The sequence below is a fragment of the Ambystoma mexicanum genome, chromosome 13 (genome assembly GCF_040938575.1).
Source record: "Ambystoma mexicanum isolate Mex_15411 chromosome 13, UKY_AmexF1_1, whole genome shotgun sequence".
NCBI lineage: Eukaryota > Metazoa > Chordata > Amphibia > Caudata > Ambystomatidae > Ambystoma > Ambystoma mexicanum.
This window is the reverse complement of record NC_090938.1, coordinates 504,266,398-504,291,534: the sequence shown is the minus strand read 5'-3', so window position 1 is coordinate 504,291,534 and position 25,137 is coordinate 504,266,398. Positions and strand designations below refer to the sequence as shown.

Sequence of the window (25,137 nt, the reverse complement as noted above, 5' to 3'; positions counted from 1 at the left end):
TGTGGCTTAAATTTCCTCCACTGTGTGGAGCGGGAAAAACATGTGGTATTTGGAAATGACTCACTGTTAACGATGGGTAAGGATAAAGGTGACACCATAAAAAAAAATGGGATCATTCTAAAAGGTAGATGGCTTTACATTGCCTGGGGGACGTCTTAATCATATGAAGAGAAGAGAAAGAGGAAGTGAAATAGATGTCAGAGCTTTAGAAGACATAAGATAAGCACGGGTGTACAACATTATAGCCAAACCTAATGCAATATAATATCTTATGCATTTATCCTGCACCACTTACATCCATACAGGTCTCCCAGCACTGAGGCTTGTCCAGGAGACAGGCAGTGGAAAAGTACTTTTTTCACTTTACCAAGTATGTGACCACCCGATTGCAGCCCTGAAAATAATGGCAATGAGAGCCGACTGAAAAACGACTGTATCCGGGAAAGAGTTAAACTGGGCTGGTATCAGCTATTTACTTATATGAACAAGCTGGTTGAGGGAATACTTATTACTTGGTGGCAGCAGGTATTCATCCTTCCATAATACCATTGTCTTTTAGTCTCTGTCAATATTACCAGCATATTCAGGCTGACTGGACGCTGAGGGTCCTGACTTGTCAACATGTTATGTTATGTTAACGGATTTATATCGCGCCAAAGCCCGAAGGCATCCAGGCACCCTTAACAGAGAAAGTGATCCGACAGGTTCCCAGTATTACTTAAACAAAGTGGTCTTCAACAATTTCCTGAACACCAGGTGGTTTTCATCCCTACGCAGAAGTTCCAGTAAGGCGTTCCAGGCTCGTGCTGCCAGTGCGTGGAAGGCACGGCCGTTTCCACAGGGTCTTTTTATGCGATCAGCTTCAAGGCTGCATGCCTTGGCAGATTGAAGGTTTCTTTTTGGGCGATAGACGTTCAACCTATCCTTAAGGTATGTCGGGCCATTACCGAAGACACATCTATGATAGATGGTCAACAACTTGAACTGGATCCTTGCTGATACAGGCAGCCAGTGCAGATCCCTCTGTGCCACAGAGGTAGGTTCAGCACGGCTCAACATACATTATATCTGCACACACCAATCACTGACACGCGCTTATATGAAATGAACTACTTTCATAGATCTACAGGGAATACTGAATGTAATATCTATCACACTACATGTTCCCCAATTCTCCAATCACAGGGTGTCAGACTGCACTACAACAATGATCCCTACTGGGGGCTGAACGTGCATTTGGTTGGTTGTTATCCTTGAGACCGATCTTTCTAAGGTTAATAAAGCTATATATAAAATAGAGCTGCCCTATAAGACAAAAGACATTTAATGTTTTCAATAGCAAAAATGTATGCTTTTCAGCTAATTTGCATACCCACGATGCATTGCTCAGTGGTTTCAACTGGACGGGAACTTCCTGGGATGGCAAATGGGTGCCGCTACGGGCTGGGTGGCTTGTTAGCTGTAGTGTCCTATTCTACTATACAAACAGAGAGGGATTGGGCGCACGTTTATGTATGCAACTAAGTTTGATTTTTAACTATGAAGTTGCTGCCTCATAATATGTCATGTATGATACCATTGACGTAAAACACTTCCACAAATACAGCCATGGAACTGTCAGTGTCACTGGTATCGCAAATACCAATACCCTTTCAAAAGACTCAAATGTCATGAAATACAAGCACCCAGGTTGCAATAGAAGGGGTGGGATTTAAGCCGGAGACTGACAGATTAGGCACTGTGCATCTCGCCCTGCATACACTCGTCCTCCCGGCTGCTCTTTCTATACGTGTTCTTGCCAGTTCTTGCCCAAGCTCAGCCCTACCACCATCCGTTCATTGCCCACGGTATGCATTCTGTTGTCATGCACCCGCTCCTTGTAAGTCCCTGGCTACTGTGTGTAACCATGCAAGTGTTTCTTGTCGGAGCACGAGGGGCTCATCTTGCAAGTCCCACGTTTCACCGAAGAAGGTGTCAAGACAAGCGTATGAGTGTTAGGCCTGTCTTAAAACCTCCTTTTAACTGTCCACGGGATTCTCGTTGTGTGGAGGAATGGAAACACTCAACGGACATGCTTCCCTGCTCTGCTTCAAAACACACAGGCTTTAATCCCAGCATGTATTTTCACACTGGTGCAAAACCAATGGATGTGTAGGGAATTCAGCTGTACTTTTGAGCAACTGCTAAAGGTTAGCAAGATCTATAGAAATCTATTGTGAATTCCACTTTTCCAGAAACGTAGTGAATGGTAAGGTAGTCCAGCAGACACAACCTTCTGGGCTGAGGGGGGCGCTCACCCATGTTTATCTGTTTGGATTGCATGGGCTGTTCTGTGAGGCTGGCCTTAAGTGCCTGACTGGCCTGAAATGAAGAGCATGCTGGGAGACGTAGTCCCGGCCAGACCAAATGCAGGGCTTTGTGCAAAGTTGTGAAGGGATCCGACTCATTTAATCAATAGGCTTATTTGGTGTGTCAAATATTACTACTTTTGTCTAGTTTTTCCTTGATTAACTTTATTTCTGTAGATTTCAAATCAGTTACCTGTTTGGTTTATGTTGTAGTCATTATTCTATGTAGAAGGACATGGAAACTGGCACTGCAGGTTACGCAACAAAGTCGCGTGTATTCATAATAATTCGTTTTTGTACATAGCTCATTTTTGGTATGATGCTGTTTCATCATCAGTATTTTTTTAATGAGTTTTTTGACGAAATATTTTCAATGAAAAAACTCATCAGAAAACAAAAATATGGGGGTGGGGGGTAAGGAGACATAAGGGGTAGTGTGGGTGGGGAATAAGGACTGATCAATAATGGGGGCGGGGGTCTTGGAGGGAACCCCCCAAAACCAAAAACAAAAAATTCAGTGGGTTTTGTCGAAATACATTTTTCGGCACAAACTCATCAAAAAAAATAAATGGCCAGGAAACAACGTAGAACCCACATTTTTTATATACAATTATTATATTGTCTCGGTAGGATAGCTCAGGAGCAACGTGCTCACCTTGAAAGCAAGACGACACTAAGAAACACAGGTTTGATCCCCGGGTCCGGTTTTAGAAACCTCTGGGTATTAAGCACATTATAAATAACCTATGATATCATATCATAGACCAGCTGAAGTTATTACCATTTATGGAACTCAGAATGTTGAAACACGGAGATGGCATTGCCAGGATTCAAGCCTGTGGCCAGCAGATCACACACAGATCTCAGCAGTGAACACTCAACCGGCTGAGTTATGTTACCAGTTTATCGATGACAAGACTCATTTGATGTCTAGAGCTGTGCTTAACCAGCGCCTAAAAGTAGGCATCGAGAGGCAAGGGTCACACAGGGTGTGAAGTAGGGTAGTGGACTGAAAGGGAAACTGTCACCATTACCTGTGGACATTCCTGGTAGGTAAGGCCTGGACCCTGAAGTCAGCGACAGCGAAGACGGCTCAAAGGCACCAAAAATCTCATTCTCCGGGATGGAGTTAGTTGGGGACTGGAAAACTGGGGATTGAAGGCACTGGCTGGGACTGGTGCACCTCAAATCTGCAGATCAAAAGAGAGAAGGAACAAACCAGTCAGGGACAGACCATGCACATGTACGAAATAGGCATTGGCCCCCTTTTGACCCACCAACCAGCCCCCAAATCCAGGAGCCCTTCCTGGCAACACTCTTTTACATTTAAGACATGAAAAGAAGATGGTATTGAGGGGCTGGAAATCTCGGATTGCACCTACTGTTGCGGACTGGATTGAAGGGATGTCAAGTCTTGCAAATATGGAAAGAATGATTTATAAGAGACAAGGGAAATTGTCATTACATGCAAAGATGTGGGATGATTTTCTGAATTTGTACTAGTTCTTTATCTGTAAATATGTATATTGCATTCTGCATGTTGTTACTTTCTTTTGGTTATTTGTTCATTTGCGTTTATGGTCTGCTTATTGTTATTGTGTAAATTGTACAAATAAATAAAATTAAATTAAAAAAAAGACATGAAAAATTATAAGAAATACTCAACTTTGCCCTGAGTGGCAAGCAGATCACAGGTCAGGAATGGAGACGGACAGTACAAAGGAATGTGCCTCTGTCAGGAGAGTGGAGGTTCCAATTGTCTCAGAAGTTGGTCCAGGATGCCACAGGGAAGCCTTTCATGCCATCCCAACTCACAATTCCCAGGGGGTTTGAAAAAGTGGGCTGTCTAGAGCATGCATGTTTGAACCTCTAGCAGCGATTAAACTGAGCTGAGTGTACTCAGTTGAGTATTTGGCCTGCTTTGTGGGGGATCCATACTGCGTCTGATGGAAGAAAATGATGGCCAGTAACCTTATCAGGGTGTGGTTTGAGTCAAAAGGGGCAATTATGTGCCAGGCAGCTTTTAGAAACAAATGTGAGTCATCGGAGATGTGGCAGCAGGTGATTTTTAAAATGTATGTATTTGTAATGCACCAAAACCTGCAGGCATTTTGGGCTGAATGTCTGTGAAGCGTTGCATACATAGGTTTGGGGGACTGGTTACAGGTTTTTTTTTTTTTAGTTTTTCTGACAGGAGTGTTTTAAATACCACCCCTGACAGATGTGAACCAGAGATTTCTAGTCTGGTTTGTCTCCCTTATGGAAAGGCATAATTTTTGGGAAAGCCCAGAATCTTGCGAGGATGCATAGGACTAGTACCAACTCCACCTGCTAGAGACATTAGGCATCATTCCAAGTATGGTGGTAGTCATGGCGCTATTTGCGCCATGACTACCTCCCATACCGGTACCGACTCCGACTTGGTTCAATGGGGACTTACCGGTGTAGTCCGACCTGTGTGGGACCGGTAAATCCCCATTGAAAAATCCATTTACCCATTCCCATTTGAGCCCCCATAGGGCTCAATGGGAATGGGGAAGTAGCTAATAACGGTACCGCAATTTGCGGTACCGTTATTAGCTCCGAGGTCCCTTAACGGGTCCCGTCCATAACGCTGCTCAGACTAGGCGTTAAAGGAGGGACCCGCTAAGGGACCTTGTAGTAGGGCGTTAAGGGATTACCAGCACCGGTCTCCTTAACAGTGCCCGGTATCCCTTACCGCCCTACTCGGAATGAGGCCCATTGATACTGTACCTATTCATATCATGGTATGATTAGTTTAGTCTTGTGCTTCCCATTTACAAATCATGGAATCAGGTAGTGGAACCACATTTCTTCCGATGATGTTAAGCAAGATTATAATTTGCTGACTGCGCTAGATGCTAAACGAAAGCCCGGGCTAGGGAACTAGTGACTCTGCATCATAGAGTCGCCTGCTCAACTTAGTCATTCATGGTTTTTCAGTATGTGGCCCTCCCGATGTTTTGGACTTCATCTCCCATTATCCTCAACCATCATGGTGAAGGATCATCGAACTTGTAGTCCAAAACATTTGAGGGCGACATAATGAGTAATCATGGAGGTAGGTTGGACTCTTATAACGTTACAGAGCAAAAGGTAAACCAGGAAGTCCTACTTTGATGAAAGAGGGAGTTTCTTTTTTTTTACTAAGGACAGGGAGAAGAGATGTGAACAGAACATGCCAGCCAGAGACCTATATTCTAGGTAAGAGTTTACATTTGGAGGCAGGGAATCTTTCCACAGCATAGGAAAGAGGTGAACTCAGGGTCAGAATAAAACAGCCAGAAAGGGATATTATTTAAGTCCATCAGCTAAAACATGGGGTAGATCTTGGACGTTCTGGTACCACGTCAGGGTTTCGTAGAAGGTGACGTTTATGAATTAAGTACAGACGTTTGTGGTTAAGCGCCTCAACCTAACTCTTGTGTCACAAACTGCCAAAATCCTCATACACAACATACACTTGTAGATGTGTAATTGAACAACGCGGTCCATTTCGCCTTGAGATTCCGAGCGGCTTCATAGACAACTCGACGTTCACTCTGTGCATCAGATGCCACCTGGAGTACCTAGGCGGACTATATCCCTGCTGTGCACAGTTGCCCAAATGCAATGCTATGTACTGCACAGTGATGCATGGCAACACCTTGCTTCTTGTCGGGCAAGGTGTCCATCTACAACTTCCTGTGTAATACATATGGAACCCGCATTAACTTTTAGGCTTCTGTAAAAGTAAGTGTGGAAGCACTAGATATTGCTGTGCTTTCAGATAAATCACTAGCTAATGATGCATCAGGCACCCCTGGTACATCTGTAAACCCAAGAGTTGTGACCATACAACCTACAGAGGGTGAGCGCGCTCAGAGCATTCTTTGGAGGAAGGATTGCTCAGAGGCAACGCGTTTGTCTTGGAAGCAAGAGAACGCGGCACAACACAGGTTTGAGACTTGATCCCGTGCTTAGAAACCACTGGCTGGAATTAAGTGTGTTACAAAATTAACAATAAATATAAAATAAATACAAAACAATGGCAAGGGCTCTTGGCTTAAAGTTGTGCACTAGAGGTTATTGTTAGATTACAGGAAAACACCTGCCCGGTTAGGCAACCTGATACAAATGGCATCATAGAGCAGGGGTCTGCTAGCTTTGACAATCCAAATATCTTGGACTACAAATCACGTCAGCAGCAGGCAGCTAGTATAGTCTATGATGAAGGATCTTGGGAGTTGCAGTGCAAAACAACTAGAGAGCCACAGGTTGCAGACTCCTGCCATAGAGAAAGTCCACCCAGGTACTTACCGCTCAAGGATCCGCTCAAGGATGAGGAGGAGAACGAGCGAGATAACTCTTGCAACTGCAAATCAGCCTGCAAATTAAAACAATAAAGAAATTGAATATCACAGGCTGCACATCTTTCATTTTTAAATGGAAAGCTTCACACATGTATTACTCCTGTACAATGACAGGGATCACAGGTGGCACAGTGATCTAGTCGATTCCCTAGTATGATTCCATTTTGTCTACCTCATTGTCTAAAGATGATCATAATCCTAAATTGATGCAGATTCAGGGATATTAATAAAGACAGCTAATTTTGCAGGACATTGAATATGCTATGTGCCATTCCACCTACAGATTGTGAGTTAGACCCTGGGTGGGATTTAAACACATCTCTTGTTTGGGGTCATAGCCTGCTAGGTTTCACAAACACGAGAAAAGAGTTTTCAATCCTGTCCCAGGAAATAAATGGCATTCTACAGCCCATTTAGGGGCCATTTAAGACTTAGACGACAAGATGACAAAGGTGCTGTCAAGGGAAAATCACGAGTTAACAGTTGTTTATATTTTCAATTGACTAATAAAATCAAGGGAATTATGTGAAAAACACAAATCTGCAGAAACTGAAGATCTCTGATGACAGCATGGTTTAAGTACCTTAATTCAGTTCTTGTAAACCGATTACACACCCCTGCATATACTACACTAAAAGATTAATTTGTATATGTTAAAACATATAAACAATGAGAGTTATTTGGTAGGGCATCAACAAAGTTCATTACTTATAATTTCTATATAAAATATTTGAATTCAGGAACCCCATTAAATGGACAATCTCCTTGTAGTCACCTTTATAAATGTCCATACTGGCAGATACAAACTACTAAGGCAATAGAACACTTTCATTATTTCTTTTTTCACCAAATACTTCCCACCAGCGGCATCCATCAACTTAACAGCATTGCTGAAAACGAGGTACTATGACTATAGCATTACATTTCTGAAAAGAAAGCAGTGAGTGTGTGGTGCCTGGCTCTCAGAGAAACATGTAAAGATGTATCATTGGGGTTTCAATCCCACCCAAAGACATCATTCGGATTTAAGCCACACCCACAGAAAACTATTTAGACGTTAGCCCTGCCCACATACACCTTTCTTTTCAGACCTTGGTCCCACCCACAAGCATGTATTCAGTTTAGATGCTTGTTTCAGCTTCATCCTTCACGCTGATTGTTTTTGGGGATTGAGCCGTATCTATGCATGGATATTCAGATTTTAGCCCCACGCAGATACCTTCATTCAGTTCTTAGTTCTCAATGTCACTGGGCCTAGTAAGATCGTTGTTTTGTTCTCCCTTGTGCCCCTCCCTTGCCTTGTCACACTCTGAAACACTTGTGTACGAGTGCGATACAAATAAGATATCAATATCAATATCACTTCCAGATTTTATTAGGGATTAACTTCTCCTAAAGTCAGCCATTCAGGATTTAGTGTAATTTGGAGATGGTAATTATGGTATAGAGCCACCTACAGATTGTTCTGTGGGTATTAACCCCACCGACATTAATTCAATTCACCTATTGCCCTGCCCAGAGATGGTTATTGAGGCTCCATCACACTCTCAGTTGATTATTAGTGATGTTGGAACACTCAAAGAATCCCCCAAGTATGATTTTTGCCTCACGCAAATGATAGTGGCTTAGCCCCAACCACAGATGTTTTTGTGGTTCAGTCAGATGGCGTTTGGGCCTTCAGACTAATCCACAATGCTTATGTTTTTTATTATGCTTTTTTTTCCTTCTTAGGGCTGTCAAGGCAAGTCCTTTCAGATGCCAGAAAGGTAAAGAAACCCAAACAGGACTAAACGGATTGGACTTGACTGGCGCTACGAGACTTCGAGCCTACCAACAGACCGACATTGGGGATTTGGCCATGCCATGCTTGACCCAGTCATTACTGGAATGGAGGACCACGATAGGGCAGGAAAAGACATAGGGCCTCATTACACAGTAGGCGGTAAGGGTTTACCGGTACCGGTAAACCCTTACCGCCTTACTACGAGGTCCCTTTGCGGGTTGGTGAATTTAACGCCTGCTTTTTGTAGGCGTTAAAAACCAACGCGCAAAGGGACCAGGGAGCTAATTACGGTACCGCAATTTGCGGCACCGTAATTAGCGCCTTCCCCATTCCCATAGAGCCCTATGGGGCAAAAATGGGGAAGGGCAATGGGGGAAAGGGGAATTACCGCCCCGCCAACCTTGGAATAGGGCGGTAATTCCCCTTTCCACCAAGGCGGTGCTGGTATTTTACCGGCATGGACCAAGGTGCTATTAGCACCTTGGTCCACCGCCATCCGTGTAATGAGGCCCATAGAGACCTATTTTCTGTACCATGGTTTCTAGTTCTCTATCCGTCTCACATCATTTAAAACATGCATTAAAGTGGCTCTAATGTTAATTCTTATGTGCACAATTAGCATCCAACTTTGTATGAGATCACTAAACTAAAACCTTATTTTCGACGTTGGTCCTGTCTTGTCTAAATTATTGTTGTTCCTTATCTGTCGTTCTGCCTTAAAATGCTCCCTCTCTCTGACAACCGTCCTTCCTTCTGTTCTCTGGATTTTATTCATCCTGAGTGTGTGTGTCTTCGCGTGTTTTATCCTACCTTGCTAGTCAGTGTTACCCATCATGTCCACATCTGATTCACATGTATGCACGGACTTGTGCCTGTTTATCATTCTCTTTTCATTTCTTTGTATCAACCATCCCAATAATTACATTCTTCGACTCTCGGCTTCTTTCAGGTTCAATGGCCTATGTGCCTTGTTTATTTGTTTCAACTATTGGCTCCCAAATTCTGGAATATCTTCTTTCCACTAGATTTTTGTTTATCTACTTCATTAAAGTAATTCGAATTTCATTTAAGGGAACATTTTCTTTCTAGCGCTGGTTCTTGGGCAGCTGTATTTTTCTTAGTGAAATCTGCCTGTTCTAGATGATTTCCTCAAGATTTTTTTTTGTAGGACATTTTACCACAAATGTTTGCGGTGGGAGATCCCCTGCAGCTTCCCCACCCTCCTCTTATCCTAACTCACCCACCCCACATACATTTGCAGTAAAATGTATTGAAAATAATTCAATGATTTCTCCCTCAATGGGAAAACCTGCGATGGAATCTACCTATCCCAAATCTGCTATGGCTCCCTAGTTGTACTCCTAATGTAAATGTATTGTTAAACAATGTTGTGCCGTGTATTGTACTGTACACCACTTTGCATAAAGGGTCTATATAAATGCGTCAACACAAATAAATAAATAAATAAAGGGCACGTCTGAAAGATAACCAGTTAGTGGAAAATGCGATAATGTGATATAGTCATGCTACTTCCCGCGCAAACATCAAACCCATGCATGCATGTTCCAAAACGGAATACGTGTCCTTCTCCTTATCACCTGGCGTTTCACTACATGTACCCAGAAGCGCTCTGTGGCAGGGCTCTAGTGACTGTGCCCACTATGGTCTTTTATTCGGATACAACGCTTGCCTGCAGGTTGGGCACTGAGGTGCTGGAGGAGCTGGTCGCCGGCGCGCCCCCGTTCGCCTCGCTCTCTCCCTGAGCATGTTTCTGCAGCAGGGTCTCCACTCGGTGAATGATGTCCCGAATTCTGTTGGTGAAGCTCTCCTGCTCGGACGGCATGATGAACTCATTGTTCACCTGGAAGTACAAATCACAGCACCTGCGTCACTGCCTCTGCTCCAGCCATTCACGTGTCTGCATCGCCCCCACCTCCCTCCCAAGGCCTCTCCAATCATAGCATACACTTTACTGGAAAACCAGACCGCCTTGGCTTTTCTCAGAAAAATGAAAACAGATTTACCTGGATTTAAAAAGCGTTACAGCTAATTGCAATAAGTATACTATGCGGACCTTAAGAACTTATCAAAAGTACATTTATGTATAAAAGTCATTGGGCCTCATTATAAGTTTGTCGGTCCGGGAACTACGGTACCGGTAAGCATGCTGGTACCGTAGTTCCCCGACCGGCACACTACGAGTTCTGCTCGTGGGTGCCATTGCAGCTGCCAAGTCTGACCTGGCGGCCGTACTGGCACCCGCGAGCACAGCATGTCGGATGCACCGGCACCGTTGAACCCTATGGCGCTTAAATGGGAATGGGGAAGAATATTTTCTGGCGTCCAGGAATGGGCAATTACCGGGTCTGGCAAGGCTGTAATGACCCGGTAATTGCCCATTCCTCGGCGCCGGAAAAAAAATATACCGGCGACACCAGTGCCTTTATTACAGGCACGGCTACCGCCAACCTCGTAATGAGGCCCATTGGGCCTTATTAGATTTTGGAGGTGGAGTGAAAAGGTGGCGGTAACTCTATCACCGCCACTTTTTTTGGTGGTAACGGAATTAATGCTATTTTGAGTGCACCACCAAATCCTGAGTTTCGAGGTAAAGTGGAGGATTCAAAAATCGGTGGATTTAATGTGTGTTGTTACCACTTGTAAATCTGCTAAAAATCCCTGTGGAGTCTTACAACTTAAAACACTAAGAATTACACTGCCCTGCCACCACGCGTAATCCTGTGGTAGACGAGGTTGTTGGCCACTCAGGGACATTTACAGCCGATTTGCTGCGAAACATGGAATGTGGCCCATATAGTGGGTCAAAAAAAGGACTAGTACTGAACCCCAATGTGGTCTGCACAAGGACAGACAAACACAGAGGACTGCCCAGTTGCCACTATCCCAAAACATTCGATCCTCCTACAGAGAAGTGACACCGCTCAAATGATACATTGGGCATCACCTGCCACCCTCCCCATATGACCAGAACCTCCTGTGCCACATATTGTAACCCACGCCTTACCTAATATGTGACCCTCAACAACATGTACAGCTAACTGTTGCTTTGTAGCTAGGTTTGTACTGTATAAAACCCAAACACAGATCCGGGGTAAAACATACTGTCAAACTGGTTCTGTGCCTGTTCTACAATGGTGGCCGCCCATTAGAAAACAGCAGCAATTCCTGCACCACTGAGACTCTGCTGTTGCCAGGTTGGCGCAGGGAGCCTTGTTACTACTGTAACCTAACCAGATCCATCTAACTACAATTGGCCTTGCAATGTGTGTGTGCCCCACCAACGTTTTGCCTGGGTAACTGTAAACAATTGCTGCATCGTAATGCCTGTGGCAAGCTACTAACCCCCCACATAACTGAAAAGGAACTGGAGCTTCTGCTGCTACCTGCTTGTATGCAGGGAGATCCCACTGCTTGCTTTTCCTGCTTCTGTCCAAAATATGCGGGCAACTGACATAAATAATATTTAAATAATTGCATGGAAGGTCCTTGTTTCATGTAACAGATCATTAGTCTTTGTGAAATAAAACTACAAATCCATCATTTTATGTTAAACTTTAAAAAGTAAGGGCCTCATTCTCAAGCATCATTTTCTCCCTAAGAGAAGGTATCAGTTTTGAGGCACCTTGGCCCCCTGCCCACCACCGCTTTGTGACTCCTATTACTCACCATCACAGCAGCGATATCCTCAGGGTTATCCCCGTCCAGGTCAAACTTGAAAGTCACCATTTTGTTGTTGTAGGTTTGCAGTTGGCACTCTACCACCCTATCGCTCATATCTGAAATCTGAGCAGAGGAGTGACGTCAGTAACGGGCAACAATGGCAATCGCTTCACACCAAGTCATTCTGGCTGATGGCGTCGAAGGAGCTGCAACACTTCCTTGAATAAAGGCCAGGAAGGTGAACCATTGGACCTGCGTCAGGGAAAATAGCTTGCAGGGTCAAATCGTTCGCTCTCCACCTCCCCGAGTCACACCACGATTGCTGGAAAACCTTTACAGCCGGACGCCACCATTTACTGGACTGCCCAGTCCATGTAAGTGCCAGACACATCAGCTGCGCCACCAGCATTACAATTACTAGAGATCTGTGGTGTGGTGTGACATCAACAGGGAAATCATGCTTTGGATCTCAAGAATCAATCACGTGATCTCGGTTGTGCAACCCCTCCCCATAGTGAAGAGGCGGCAGCTCATTGGTGGCTGTGAACCTTGGTTATGAGCCCGGGACTTCCTGTTTCAAGAGGTGGCACAGTATGTCCTAGGAGCCAGTACTTCTGGGTATGTTGTAAAGGCCAAATGTGTGAGGGCCCCGCTTCTGAGAAAAAAACGGGTACCAATACCAGTGTTTTTTCCTTGTGCATCATTAGTGACGTGTGGCTGAGATGCAGTGTCTCTCTGGGCACAGAGAGGAAAGGGTTCCTGTCTGGATGATACCAATTTGGGGTGAACCCCATTGCACTATACAAAGGTGTTGCAGAGAGGATGTATGCTCGATCAGCTCGTGCCCCCGCATCATCGAATGGACGGTTCCATGTCATGTCACCGAATCAAATGTTACCGAAAAAAAAAGAAATACAGGTTTTCTTTTATTTGGGGGTTGGGGGGGTCCCATCAGACCCCTTGTTTCCCTCCATTTTTAACCGCACCTTGAACCCCCCTCACCCCTTTTAACCCCTTACCCACACCCACATCTATTTTTTTTTCGCTATTTTTTCAGTAACATTTGAGAATTTTCGGTAACATCACTGGATACCCGAATGGGCTTGTTTGTTGCAGACATATACCGACAGATCATGTAAACAGGAAGTCCCGCCTACTGTACCATGGTTGACAGTTTCATGAGTTTGCTTTGAGTTTTTTTAATGCATGTGTTTATCTGACCGTGTGCTAGAAAATGAGATCCTGGACATGTCAGAAAAGCAAAGGGCATTGTGGGTAGGGCTTACTCTACAATTAGGATTTTGGAAGAAGGTTATGAGTTTTGAAGAAAAGCAGTTCCATAGATGATGTCTTGTTTCAGAAAACGGGTTTTGCGATTAGAAATAATCAAGCCAGTTACAGTACTGGCTTTTTCAAATGTGTTATTTGCATGAATATGTGTTTGTGCAATACGTGAACGGAATCAGACTTGATTCTCAGGAAAGCGCATTTTTGAGAAACACTGCACCTGGGGGCCACGAAGGAAGGAATACACATGGCTGAGACCCAGGCCAATCAAGTCCTTACGTTTATAATCCGGAGTCGGGACCGCCCTCTGCGTCGGAGAAGTTTCCCAGATGCTCGCTTAGCCGGTTGCTTTATGCTTCGTTCTCCAGCCGACAGACCTTCGTACCCATCACTCAGCCCGGAAGTCACATCAGAGGCATAGCTAAGGGAAGAGAGGCATGTAGGTCAGCACACCCTCAAGAATGTACTTACCTACAACTCTATACTGTGAACACTCTACAGGACCGCCCCATTAGTCTATAATGTAGGGGGTGGGCACTATTTTACATTGTAGGCTTGCTGGGTGCACTGTGCCAGAAGCCAGTCGAGGAAGCGCAACCAGTTTATGTGGTGGAAGGGAGCTTCTATCCGCGGCCTGCATTGGCCTGTATCCATGGGTAGGCAACCAGTTGAAGGTACTGGGAAGCAGATGGAGGAGTATTACCGGGTAAGCATAGCCGGGTAATTGTAGTGAAGCTCATAGGGTGCAGTAAATGGAGGGACATGGAGTCTACGGAAATTATTGGAGTTCTAGGGTCATTGAGATGCCAACGGTGTAAGAGACAGACTAGCCCTTTGCGATCCAGTGCTGCTGGGCGTTGTCACTTGCTGCTATTTGATCACCTGGACCAGGGTAGGCTCATCTGAGCAGTAACACGCGGTGAGTGCTCACCTTTAAAGGTGTGGATATTGGGAAAAGATATTGGACACATAAGGTTGCAGAAGCAGCAAATTCTTTTAAAATGCAGTGTGTCCATTTTGAAATAGAAGTGACTTAGTAAACTGTTTATTAGGAGTTTATATTAAAATGACATCAAGTTTTTACTAAGCATAAGGCGGTACAAACGCACTGCCAGACTTTCACATATAATACCGCCATTCATCACATTACACATCACACGTTTACTACAAAAATCTTTTACAAAAATTAAATATTTTGTTCCTCACAATTGTTTTTGACTTCTGTCGATTTGCCAACCGAAATCTGTTCCCACCTTTCTTTAAAGAATTTTGTAAAAATGTTTCTAATTTAAGATTGTCCACCATTTCAATCTCCAAAACAGGAAGTGATATCAGAGGAGGGGAGGAAATGACGTCTGCCGATCCATTACAGCACCAAAGAGAGATGCAAAATAAAAGGGTGCATGTTCTGTTTTATATCAAGTAATCCCACCCCAAGAGTAGCAGCAGTAGTAATAGCAATAGATGTCTTATTACCAGTAGTGTTAGTAGAAATGCTACCAGTATCAAGTAATCCCGCCCCAAGAGTAGCAGCAGTAGTAATAGCAATAGATGTCTTATTACCAGTAGTGTTAGTAGAAATGCTACCAGTATCAAGTAATCCCACCCCAAGAGTAGCAGCAGTAGTAATAGCAAAATAAGCCTTATTACCAGTAGTGTTAGTAGAAAAGCTACCAGTTGTACTAAAAGTAGTTTCAAAAGTCGCACTAGCAATACCACCAGTTAAAAGATCACTAGTCATGACACTACTTACACTCCTACTGCCAGCAGTTGTAATAGTAGTAGTATTGGTACTAGCAATATTATTGTTAATATAACTAGTAATACAAGTGCTTCAAGTAGTACTAAAGACACTACTACTATTAATCCTGCTCACCATAGTAGTATGCTCTCAATAGTAGTGTACTGGTACTATTTACTACCATACTCTGACTCATAACAGTAGTAGCATCAGTAGTAAAAGTAGTAATATCATAATAGGTTCCGCGTCTCTTCCTAGAGACCTTTTTATATGTGTGCACTTTATTCATGCACTTTTAGTCGATATCATTTCGACCCATTTGTTTAATTGCTTGGTTCTCTCCTCATGCCCCCCTCTATGCCACCCCAAAACCTCCACCGCCATAGTAGTAATAGTGGTCTAGTAGTATAAGAACTAGCACTATAAGTAATACTACCAGTAGGAGTAGTAGAAGTAGCACTTCTACTACCAATACTACTGCTGTCACTTCCACTGGGGTGATGTGCTCTCTGGAGCATCACCGCTAATACTAGCACTGCATCTACTCCTGCATGCACTGCTGTCTCTAGTGATGCTATTGGTATTAGAAGCAATGCCACTGCTGCAGCAGTGTTACTAGATTTGGAAACTTGATGGTGGGAAGTAGAGGAAGTGCAGGTGAAAAGTAGAGGAAATGCATCCTGTTACTTGGACTCATAGATTCTTTGCTGTGATGATGCATCTGCAGACTATGCTTCCTCACCTCCTCTGCTGTCACTTCCGTTTCACCTGTTAAAGGCAGTTCATAAAATGAAGCACAGCCTTAGTAAGAAAAAGGCTCAGTATGGTGTTAAAAATAAGGCGGTGAAGAGACCATCGGTTTGGGAAGTAATCAAATGTCATGTCCCCTTTAAGATGGCAACTGAGACATACATTAAATAATTTGTATGCACTTCTGAGTGTTGTGACATGGTCCCGGGTGCCCCTTGACCCCACACGCTCTTTTGTAGCATTGGGCATCATGATAGATTAAAACATGGTTTGCCTACCTGGGTTGTCCAACTCCAGGCTTTGAGGTCTGGAAACCTGCCGGGTTTTCAGGATATCCCTCATTAATATTCATCAGCAAAAATGTGCATACATTTAGAATCATTGTATGCAAATGTATCTCATGAATATTAATGAGGTGTATCCTAAAATTCCGACATGGATCCTGACAACGAGGCCTGGGGATGGACAACCCTGGCCATAGAAGTATTGATTGATTTACATCTAGTATGCAAGCTATCAGGCTCATGTAGCCTAGAAGAGCCTGGTTATCTTGACACCAACAATGACCATTGACTACTCAGTCCAACTCGCGCCATACAAACACACCTACGGGATATTACCGCCATGTGATGGGGAATGAACATTAATGGCCTTGGCTCTTTCAAAAGCACAGCTGGCAACACGTCTCTTATCCACAAGGGGAGAGGTAGAGAGACAGAGATGTAGAGTGTGACAGGGACAGAGAACTAGATCAGTGTAGTGTATTATTGCTATTAACATTATTATCACTTTGTTTTTATCCAAGCATCCTAACCTACTGATACAGCATTACACCAACTCCTTTTACTCTCCCCCAGATCCTTTCTCCCACACACTCTTATACGTTACCCTTCTAGTAGTTTGAAACAATGGAGCTCATTACAAGTTTGGTGGTATCTTGGCAGTAAATCACTGTATTGGTGGTATCGTTAGTCCCCATTTAATTGGACACCATAGGACTCCATGGGGGATTTCGGCAGAATTACTGCAGTGGTAATCCTGCAACTTTCCACCCAACTCATAGTTAGCCAGTGGGGTAATTCAGCAGTAACGGTATTCCCGCTGCATTTTACCCATACCGCCCAACTCATAATCAGGACCATTGTTTGGACAGTGTAAATCACTCTATACGCAACCAAACATACATAGATAAAGGCTGATACGTTTCTTCAGGCAGGGAACCGTGCAGATTACCAAAGCCTGCAGGTAGCTATCTGCTGCTGTCAGTTTATCTATTTACCAGGTGTGGCAGTGCCCACCAGCTTCAGCGCCCGGTGACCTCGGCACTGAATGATTCAGTAGAAGCACCTGTTGAAATTAGGGCTGCCCCTTCAACTGCCTTCCTCACTCCTGCCTGGATTACCTGTGGGTAGTGTCTGGAGAGTCCGTCGGCGGGTTACCCTCTTCCTCTTCCCAGCCGCTTCCGCCAAACTCAACATAGGAAGCACTCAGTGCTTACCGATTTACATGCACAGCAGTGGCAGGAGTTCTTGATACAGGCTGAGCCTGTATAAGTGGTTGATGGTGTTATGACGTGCATGCCCACGTGCTCTGCCATTAGGCAGATAGAAGGAGCAGTAGAGCGTCAGTAGCTGCAGCAAATCACCCAACCACAGTGGTGGACTGGACTACAGGGAACTCTGCACCTTCAGCCTCATGTGTGGGTGCTATGCTTTTCTGCTCCTCTTACCCTCTCCACACGGCCCCCTTCCTACCATTTCTCCTTCTCCCCTACATCCAGTTGAAATCAAGAGTTTGTTTTAAAGCTTCGAGTATGCGATTCCTCACAGTCAACAAATGCAATGTATCAGTTTGTTGTTATAGTCAGCTACTGTCTAATCTTTATCTAGTGGAAAATGTGCTTTAAAAATCACCATTTGGATACATTTTTCCAAATTTTCTTGGTGGGAAAAATCACCCAAATCTGACATATAGGGGTTGCTTTTTCTCACTGCTTTCGGTCGCACCATGTAATATGGGGCTGCTTTCAAAAACCTTTGGTTCCCAGTCCACTCCTGCTCAGCACCACAAGTAGGAATAAGCTGCCCCTCTCCTTTCTCCTCCATTGATCCTAGGGAAACTCTGAAGAATTCCCTGCGCGTACCTCCCCAAACTGTCTGAACACCTCCATGTGCACTGCCCATTGGCATAGTTTGCAGTGTTTAGACTGTGACTGGCCGATAGAGGACTTTCAAAATGTCTCACTTCGGACGCGATTGATTCACAATCACTCAATAAGCCGCGGCTTCCACCAAGCACTCTTAGACTTGTCTTACTGAGAAAAGCTCATTATCAAATCCCAAAATAACCAGATAGACTATTTTCTGGGAGAAGATTATCAATCCAAGATGGACAGTGTGGTTGTACACTCCTCTTGTACACTTTTGAAATACTCATATAGGAAACGAAAGGGGACAAATAGCACCAGTGAGGATTTCATCCTGCTTTGCATAAAATCAAAGACCATTTTGGGAACATGGGAATGATCACAGATCTTAATATTTGACAAATGTGGCTGTGATAAAAGGACATTGTTTTTGAATCACCAAGCACATAATGCATACTGCACATGGTGCTCATATCATTTTTCCCAGCACTCACCCTAACAATAAAGTGCCTCTACCCCTGAACCATGTGTCCTAATTTGGACAGCCTCAGGATTTGAATGTGAGGTTAAAATGGCTGAGACATTTGTCCTGCCAGTCCTTTCCGATATGTTTCCTCTTCCATATGAGAGCATTGGGAGGCCTGCAGAATTTTAGAAGATGTCTAGTCCCCAGTGAACAGACATCTTTAGAAAATGATATCTAAGATAACACTTCATGCTGGATTCCTGCCACTTGAAGTGCTGTAATCACGGCTGCGTTTGCTACCCAGTTTAATGTTAGTCAATTAATGAACCTCAGCAAGATGAGGTTCTGGGCCAGCCCGCTGGTCTGTGAACCTGTGTCCTGCGGGCAAAGCACAGGTGTCTTTGGCAAGCATTTAACTCGCCAAGCTATCTCACTGGATCTTGCCAGAGTACTAAAGAGCATTGCATGGGCAGCAGAGGGAAGCATGCAGGTTAGCAGGGGTTTCAGTGGGATATTGGCAGGAAGTCAGTGAGGTTGGAGTGGAGGTCAGGAGAAAGCCAAGCCAACGATCAATCCTGCAGCGTTTTCAGTTCTGTCTTTGTCCATACACCACAATCTGTGGTTCTATGTTCTTTCATCGCCAGGCTTTCTAACACCTGTCTTTTAAACGTGGAAAGATTAACGAAAAAGTTCATTAAATGTTTTTTTTGGGGGGGACCCCACCCAAAGTCCCCCTCGGCCACTCTTTTTTTTAAACTATTTCCGACCCCCCAACACCTTATTTGCTCTTTCCCACCCCCCCAAAAAAATCGATGACCTTTTTCATTATCCTTTCCACGTTTAAAATGCAGGTGTTAGAAAGCCAGGCAATGAAAGGACGCGTACCCAATCTGTGCCCTGGCTCTGACGCAGGTCTGTTTGGTTTCCTTTACCAATTGTGTTCCCAAGCCCCCTTTCCCCAAGGCAGACATGCACCAGGCATTGCAAGTGCCTAGAGATGATTTGTTCGATAGCACACTGCATACGTAGACTGTATTCATCAATTCACACAACGTGTGGCAAAGTGCCCATTAGCCAAGACAATACAATGGTTAGTTGCCAGGAGACCATTGTTTCGTCAACACTTTCCTTTCACGATGTGCCATCTCTGCGGTGGCTTCCACAAACGAAACATAACTAACAACATTCCAAGATGTCCGACCTGGTACCAACTAAGTTCCCCCCCCGTTAAGTGATGGGGCAGAAAACAGAGCATTGTGAGAAAAGTGGAGGAGCTAAAACTATTGGAGGAAGAACATCTAAAAAAGAGGGAAGAGTCACTGAAAAGTGCCTAGAAACCTGATGGTGCTGAGAACACTGAAAAGTGCCTAGACCCTGGGGTTGCTGAGAACCCTGAAAAGTGCCTAGAACCTGGCAGTGCCAAGAACCCTGAAAAGTGCCTAGAACATGGGGGTGCCGAGAACCCTGAAAAGTGCCTAGAAACCTGATGGTGCTGAGTACCCTGAAAAGTGCCTAGGACATGGGGGTGCTGAGAACCCTGAAAAGTGCCTAGAAACCTGATGGTGCTGAGAACCCTGAAAAGTGCCTAGAACCTCGGGGTGCTGAGAACCCTGAAAAGTGCCTAGAACCTGGCGGTGCCAAGGACCCTGAAAAGTGCCTAGAAACCTGATGGTGCTGAGAACCCTGAAAAGTGCCTAGAACCTGGCAGTGCCAAGAACCCTGAAAAGTGTCTAGAACCTGATGGCGCTGAGAACCCTGAAAAGTGCCTAGAACCTATGGGTGCTGAGAACCCTGAAAAGTGCCTAGAACCTGGCGGTGCCAAGAACCCTGAAAAGTGCCTAGAAACATGATGGTGCTGAGAACCCTGAAAAGTGCCTAGAACCTGGGGTTCTAGGAACCCGGAAAAGTGCCTAGAACCTGGCAGTGCCAAGAACCCTGAAAAGTGCCTAGAACCTGGCGGTGCCAAGAACCCTGAAAAGTGCCTAGAAACATGATGGTGCTGAGAACCCTAAAAAGTGCCTAGAACCTGGGGTGCTGGGAACCCGGAAAAGTGCCTAGAACCTGGCAGTGCCAAGAACCCTGAAAAGAGCCTAGAACCTGATGGTGCTGAGAACCCTGAAAAGTGCCTAGAACCTGGGGTGGGGGGTGAAAACTGAAATGTATCTAGGGTCTCAGGGACACTAAGAAACCTGAAATGCAACTGGCACCTAAGAGTATCTGAAAACCCTGAACAGCACCTAGAATCCCAGAGGTGCTGGCTACCTTGAAAAGCGCTTAGAACCAGTGAGTGTGTGGAGAAGCTTTAGATACTGCCTGGAGCCTGAGAGGGTCAACAAGAAGTTCAAAAGACACCTGCAGCCTGAAATGGGCATTGAAGTTTTAGAACAAGCCGAGAGGGGAAAGCACCTGCAACCTGAGAGAAGTACTGGGAAGTCTGAAACTGGTCACTGTGTTTTCATCGCAGCAATTTTTCACCATGGTAACCCCCCCCCCCTCCACCCTCCGGCCGTATTTTTTTTTTACATATAGATGTTTCGGGGTGGGGGTTTTGAGAGTAGTCGGTGAGGTCGTGGGATGGCCTATTGTTGGGGGGTTGGTGGGGACCCCCCCATTAATAAAAAATAAATAAACTGCCCAAAACGGCCATGGTGATAGCACCATGGTGAAAACAGCCGCGGCGAAAATCTGCTGCAATGAAAACATGTGAATCCGTCGGAAAGACCCTAGAACCGGAACTAGGTGTGCAGACATTTTGTATAGTGCTTAGAGCCTGAGCGGGGCAGCAAGATGTCTGAAAAGGTGCCTCGTTTTGGAAGGGAGGCTACATGAGTTTCTGCAAGAAGCCTACAGCTTTAAAACGGTCCTGAGGATCCTGAAAGGATGTGAACCTCGACGGGTCTGAGAATTGTGAAAGTCTTCGAAAGACATTGAGAGACCAAATAGAGATTAGCAATGCCAAGAGGGAAGCAAAGAGGGGACATATCAGACTCTGGGAGATTAGGTAGCCCTAAGAGAGTGAATGAACCTAACTACACTTAAGAAAGGTGGCTTATTTAAGCAATAAGTACCGAGGTAGGGGCATTAATGCCAGTTAATGACCCGAGACCCAATAGGCATGCACCTTAACAGGGGCCCCGGTGCCATCATCAGGTGGCAATGCTATCCATTGAGGTGGTTATAGCTTTTAGCATCCCGGCCTGTTGTCCAGGGAGTCAACAGTATTTTGTGTACCTTTTGAAATGGCGTGGTGGCCTTTTCACAAGTTAAGAGTACGCAGGGGGGCACGGGGAGGAGGTGAGCGGAAATGTGGCAGGGCAGCTTTGGCCCTGAGGTAGGAAGGCAAGATAGTGAGTGGCAATCCACTGCTTTAGACGGCTCGAAAGGCAGGCAGTTACCATGAGTTAATGCCCGCATTCGGAGCACCTTTATTAGCAAGAAGCCTTGTCTATGTCACCTCCCGGGTGCTAGAATAACATTTTAAAAAACACTGTACGACAAAGTATTCTATGTCCTTGCTTGATTAGGATCACTTTGCTGCAAAGCAGTATAGTGCTTTAGAGCAGAGTTGTCCAACTCCAGCCCTCGAGGGCTGGGATCCTGACGGGTTTTCAGGATAACCCTCATTAATATTCATGAGGAACAATGTGCATACTTTTAGAATCATTGTATGCGCATTTATTTCATGAATATTAATGAGAGGTATCCTAAAACCCCGACATGGATACGGTCCTTGAAGCCTGGAGTTGGACAGCCCTGCTTGAGAGCATCTTAAGGCAGATAATGCACCATACATTAAGTTGTGTTATGTAGGTATTTCCCAAGTTTAATTCAACCACGGTGCTCATTGCATGCGGAGTACATAGCTAGGCTTCAGAAGGGATCACACGCCGAAAGGCTGGTAATTACCATTACCCATTGAAAGGAATCACGCAACAGCGGTGTATATGGATGACAGCTTGCACAATAAGTGCGCCCATGGTTACTCTACAATTGAATGACACCAAGACTACACAAGCCTCGGACGAAGAGCACATAGCTCGAAACACGTGTCAGGCTGAGCTACAATCAATTAAATACATGCAACTTACGCATGGACTTTTGTGATTTGCGCGCAGTGTGAATGCAACCTTTGCTCTATAACATAGCTAGACTGTAGTTCACAAACATTGACAATAGGATAGACGTAGAAAAAAGTTCCAAACCGGTCCTTACCTGTCCACTGGAGATGAGAGGTCGCTAACTCCCCCGGTGGAGGAGAGGCGTTCTGGCTCCAGACTGACAGCAATACTCTGGGAACAGGGGAAAGACAAGAGATCAATGACGTACAAGAAGAGACACGAGGGCCTTACACTTGTCTTTACTCGTTTCAGCGCGCCAGTACCAAATAAAGTGTTCTTCATGCAGTGCTCCATCCCGGGGGACTGAACACAGAGGGCACTGCTGCGATCCAGACCTTCAACAAAACAGGTTACATAAAGACCACTGCGGGTTGGTACTTTAACACACCAGGTTGCTGATCAGATGACTCAGGCAATCATCCTTCTGATCTTGAGAGTGCTACGAAACAGCAACACTCCAGTAGCAAGCGCTATAGAATAACAAGCTCTTATTATTATTTTACTGCTCGCTAAGAACAGCTCCCTTTTGTCATTTCTGCACTCTCCCTGTTACAGTGCACATCAGAGGATATGAGAATACAAAAACATGGCAGCAAACACCCTCTCTACACACACCTACACCAATATTGGAGTTGGTGCTTAACACCAGCGGTGCTGATTATCCACACATGTTAATGTTAAAGGATATTTATACCGCGCACTATCACCACCGGAGTGGCCCCCTGGCGCTCTGACAGATCTGAAAGAGAAGGGGGATAGGTTAGGGGCGTGTTAGTGGGACAAAGTTTGGAGAGGAGCAAGGGAGCTTTGATGTACTGTTGGCAGCTTCAGTTCGGTTATCACCGTTCGCTGAGCTTTTTGGTGTAGTATCTGATCTGAATCCGTCGTGTGCTGTTGTGTGTTTGTTGTTGCGGTTTGGTCAAGTGCGTGCGGTTGCTGCGGTTTGGGAGGTGTGATTGTGTTTTGTTAGAGTGTGAGAGGTTTGGGAGGAGTGGTGAGGTTTTTAGAAGTTTTGTGGGGTGGTTCGTAGCCTTGCAATTCGGAGAGATGCCCACTGCTATTGTGTGTCTTTGGCGATTTAGAGTTGGTTGTCATCCTATCAGTGATGAGGATTCAGCACGATGAGGCTGTCTCTCATCTCTTTGTTATTATGTTAAACCTGGCTTTTCAACACCTCGGAACCAGACAGAAACAACTGAAACAATCAAACAGGAATTACAAAGAACAAGCTGACAGAATACATGATGGCACAGACAACACCTAGGACCGACTAAGGGAAACGCCTCTAAGAACAAGAGAGACAATGCCAGCTGGAATAGAACACGAGCAACAACCCCATCTCGACAGAACAATAGCAGACATGCTTAACAATAAGGCACAACCACCAACCCACCCACTCAGACAGGCATCAGAAGCTTTTGTTTTGCTACTTCCATTTTTTTTATGATCATTGACAAAACATTGCCAAACACAGTTGGTTTCTCAATGACTGGCCATGGATGACTTCTTTTTCAAAACACCTTTTGCTCGACCCATCAACTGCGAAATCCTACACATTGAACCAAACATTTATTGAACTTACAGGGCTGCCTGGACAGAACTGTGTGGGGTGTTCTAGAGACAAGATGGAGTCTGGGTAGTGGCGAGGGTGAGCGGCTATAGTGAAACGTGGACTTATAGTAGAAAGGAGGGTGTTCATCAGGAGATTTCGCCTGTCATTGGAAGGAGCTGATTGGCTGGCTTCGCAATGGCACATGCTAACAAGGACAACATGCAGCCCTCTGGGCTGGACTGAAGGTACTATTAGAGAAAATATGGAGCCTTCTGGCATACCTCTCAACTCACACTTGTTTAGCGCGTGTCACCCGCCACAGAATCAGTAAACTCACCCGCCAAGCTGTGTACTGTTCCATAGACTTCAATGGGCTATCACGCACCAAAACCCAAATTATCAGTTTTGACCCACTCTGGCAACTCACAAGGTCGAGAGGTATGCTTGTGGGCAGGACTGCTGTCTTGGTTAGAGACAGTATGGACCCTCAGGTCTTGGCCTTCAGGCACTCTTAACAAATGGACAGGTCAGCAGTTCTCTGGCAGACTCTTGGTTCTCTGGGGCAGGGAGTACGGGAATGCACGGCATTCCATGTAAAGCTCCGCACACCACTATAGATTATTGGCATGTTGAGTGTTTTCCACCCAACTGTGGCACGAATAGGATACAAGCTGGCCAGCCCTCCCCCACCCCCCTCCAAGGTGTCCCCCTCTAGCACAGGGTAATTCACACGCAATGAAGGTTTCACAAGCAGGTTGTAGGAGGGAAGTTATGAGAAGGGTGATTTGTCCTCAGGCGCCATTTCTTAATAAACTAGAGGGAATATCCGTCTAAGTACTCGACATGACGGCCCTCTAGGTGAAAGGCTGTTTTTAAAAGCAGGTGTTGCAGC

General features: G+C 45.0%; 1 protein-coding gene across 1 annotated transcript in view; it reads right to left on the bottom strand.

Moving 5' to 3' along the window:
- The window catches only part of WNK4 (WNK lysine deficient protein kinase 4), a 666,323-nt gene that overhangs the window by 83,969 nt on the left and 557,217 nt on the right, over positions 1–25,137 (bottom strand). Inside the window, exons 9-14 of the mRNA XM_069634171.1 lie at positions 22,788–22,864; positions 13,752–13,893; positions 12,192–12,308; positions 10,195–10,365; positions 6,669–6,735; positions 3,383–3,538 (exon numbers count right to left, since the gene is read on the bottom strand). Of these exons, the coding sequence (XP_069490272.1) occupies positions 3,383–3,538; positions 6,669–6,735; positions 10,195–10,365; positions 12,192–12,308; positions 13,752–13,893; positions 22,788–22,864 (730 nt within the window). The remainder of the gene's footprint in view (positions 1–3,382; positions 3,539–6,668; positions 6,736–10,194; positions 10,366–12,191; positions 12,309–13,751; positions 13,894–22,787; positions 22,865–25,137) is intronic.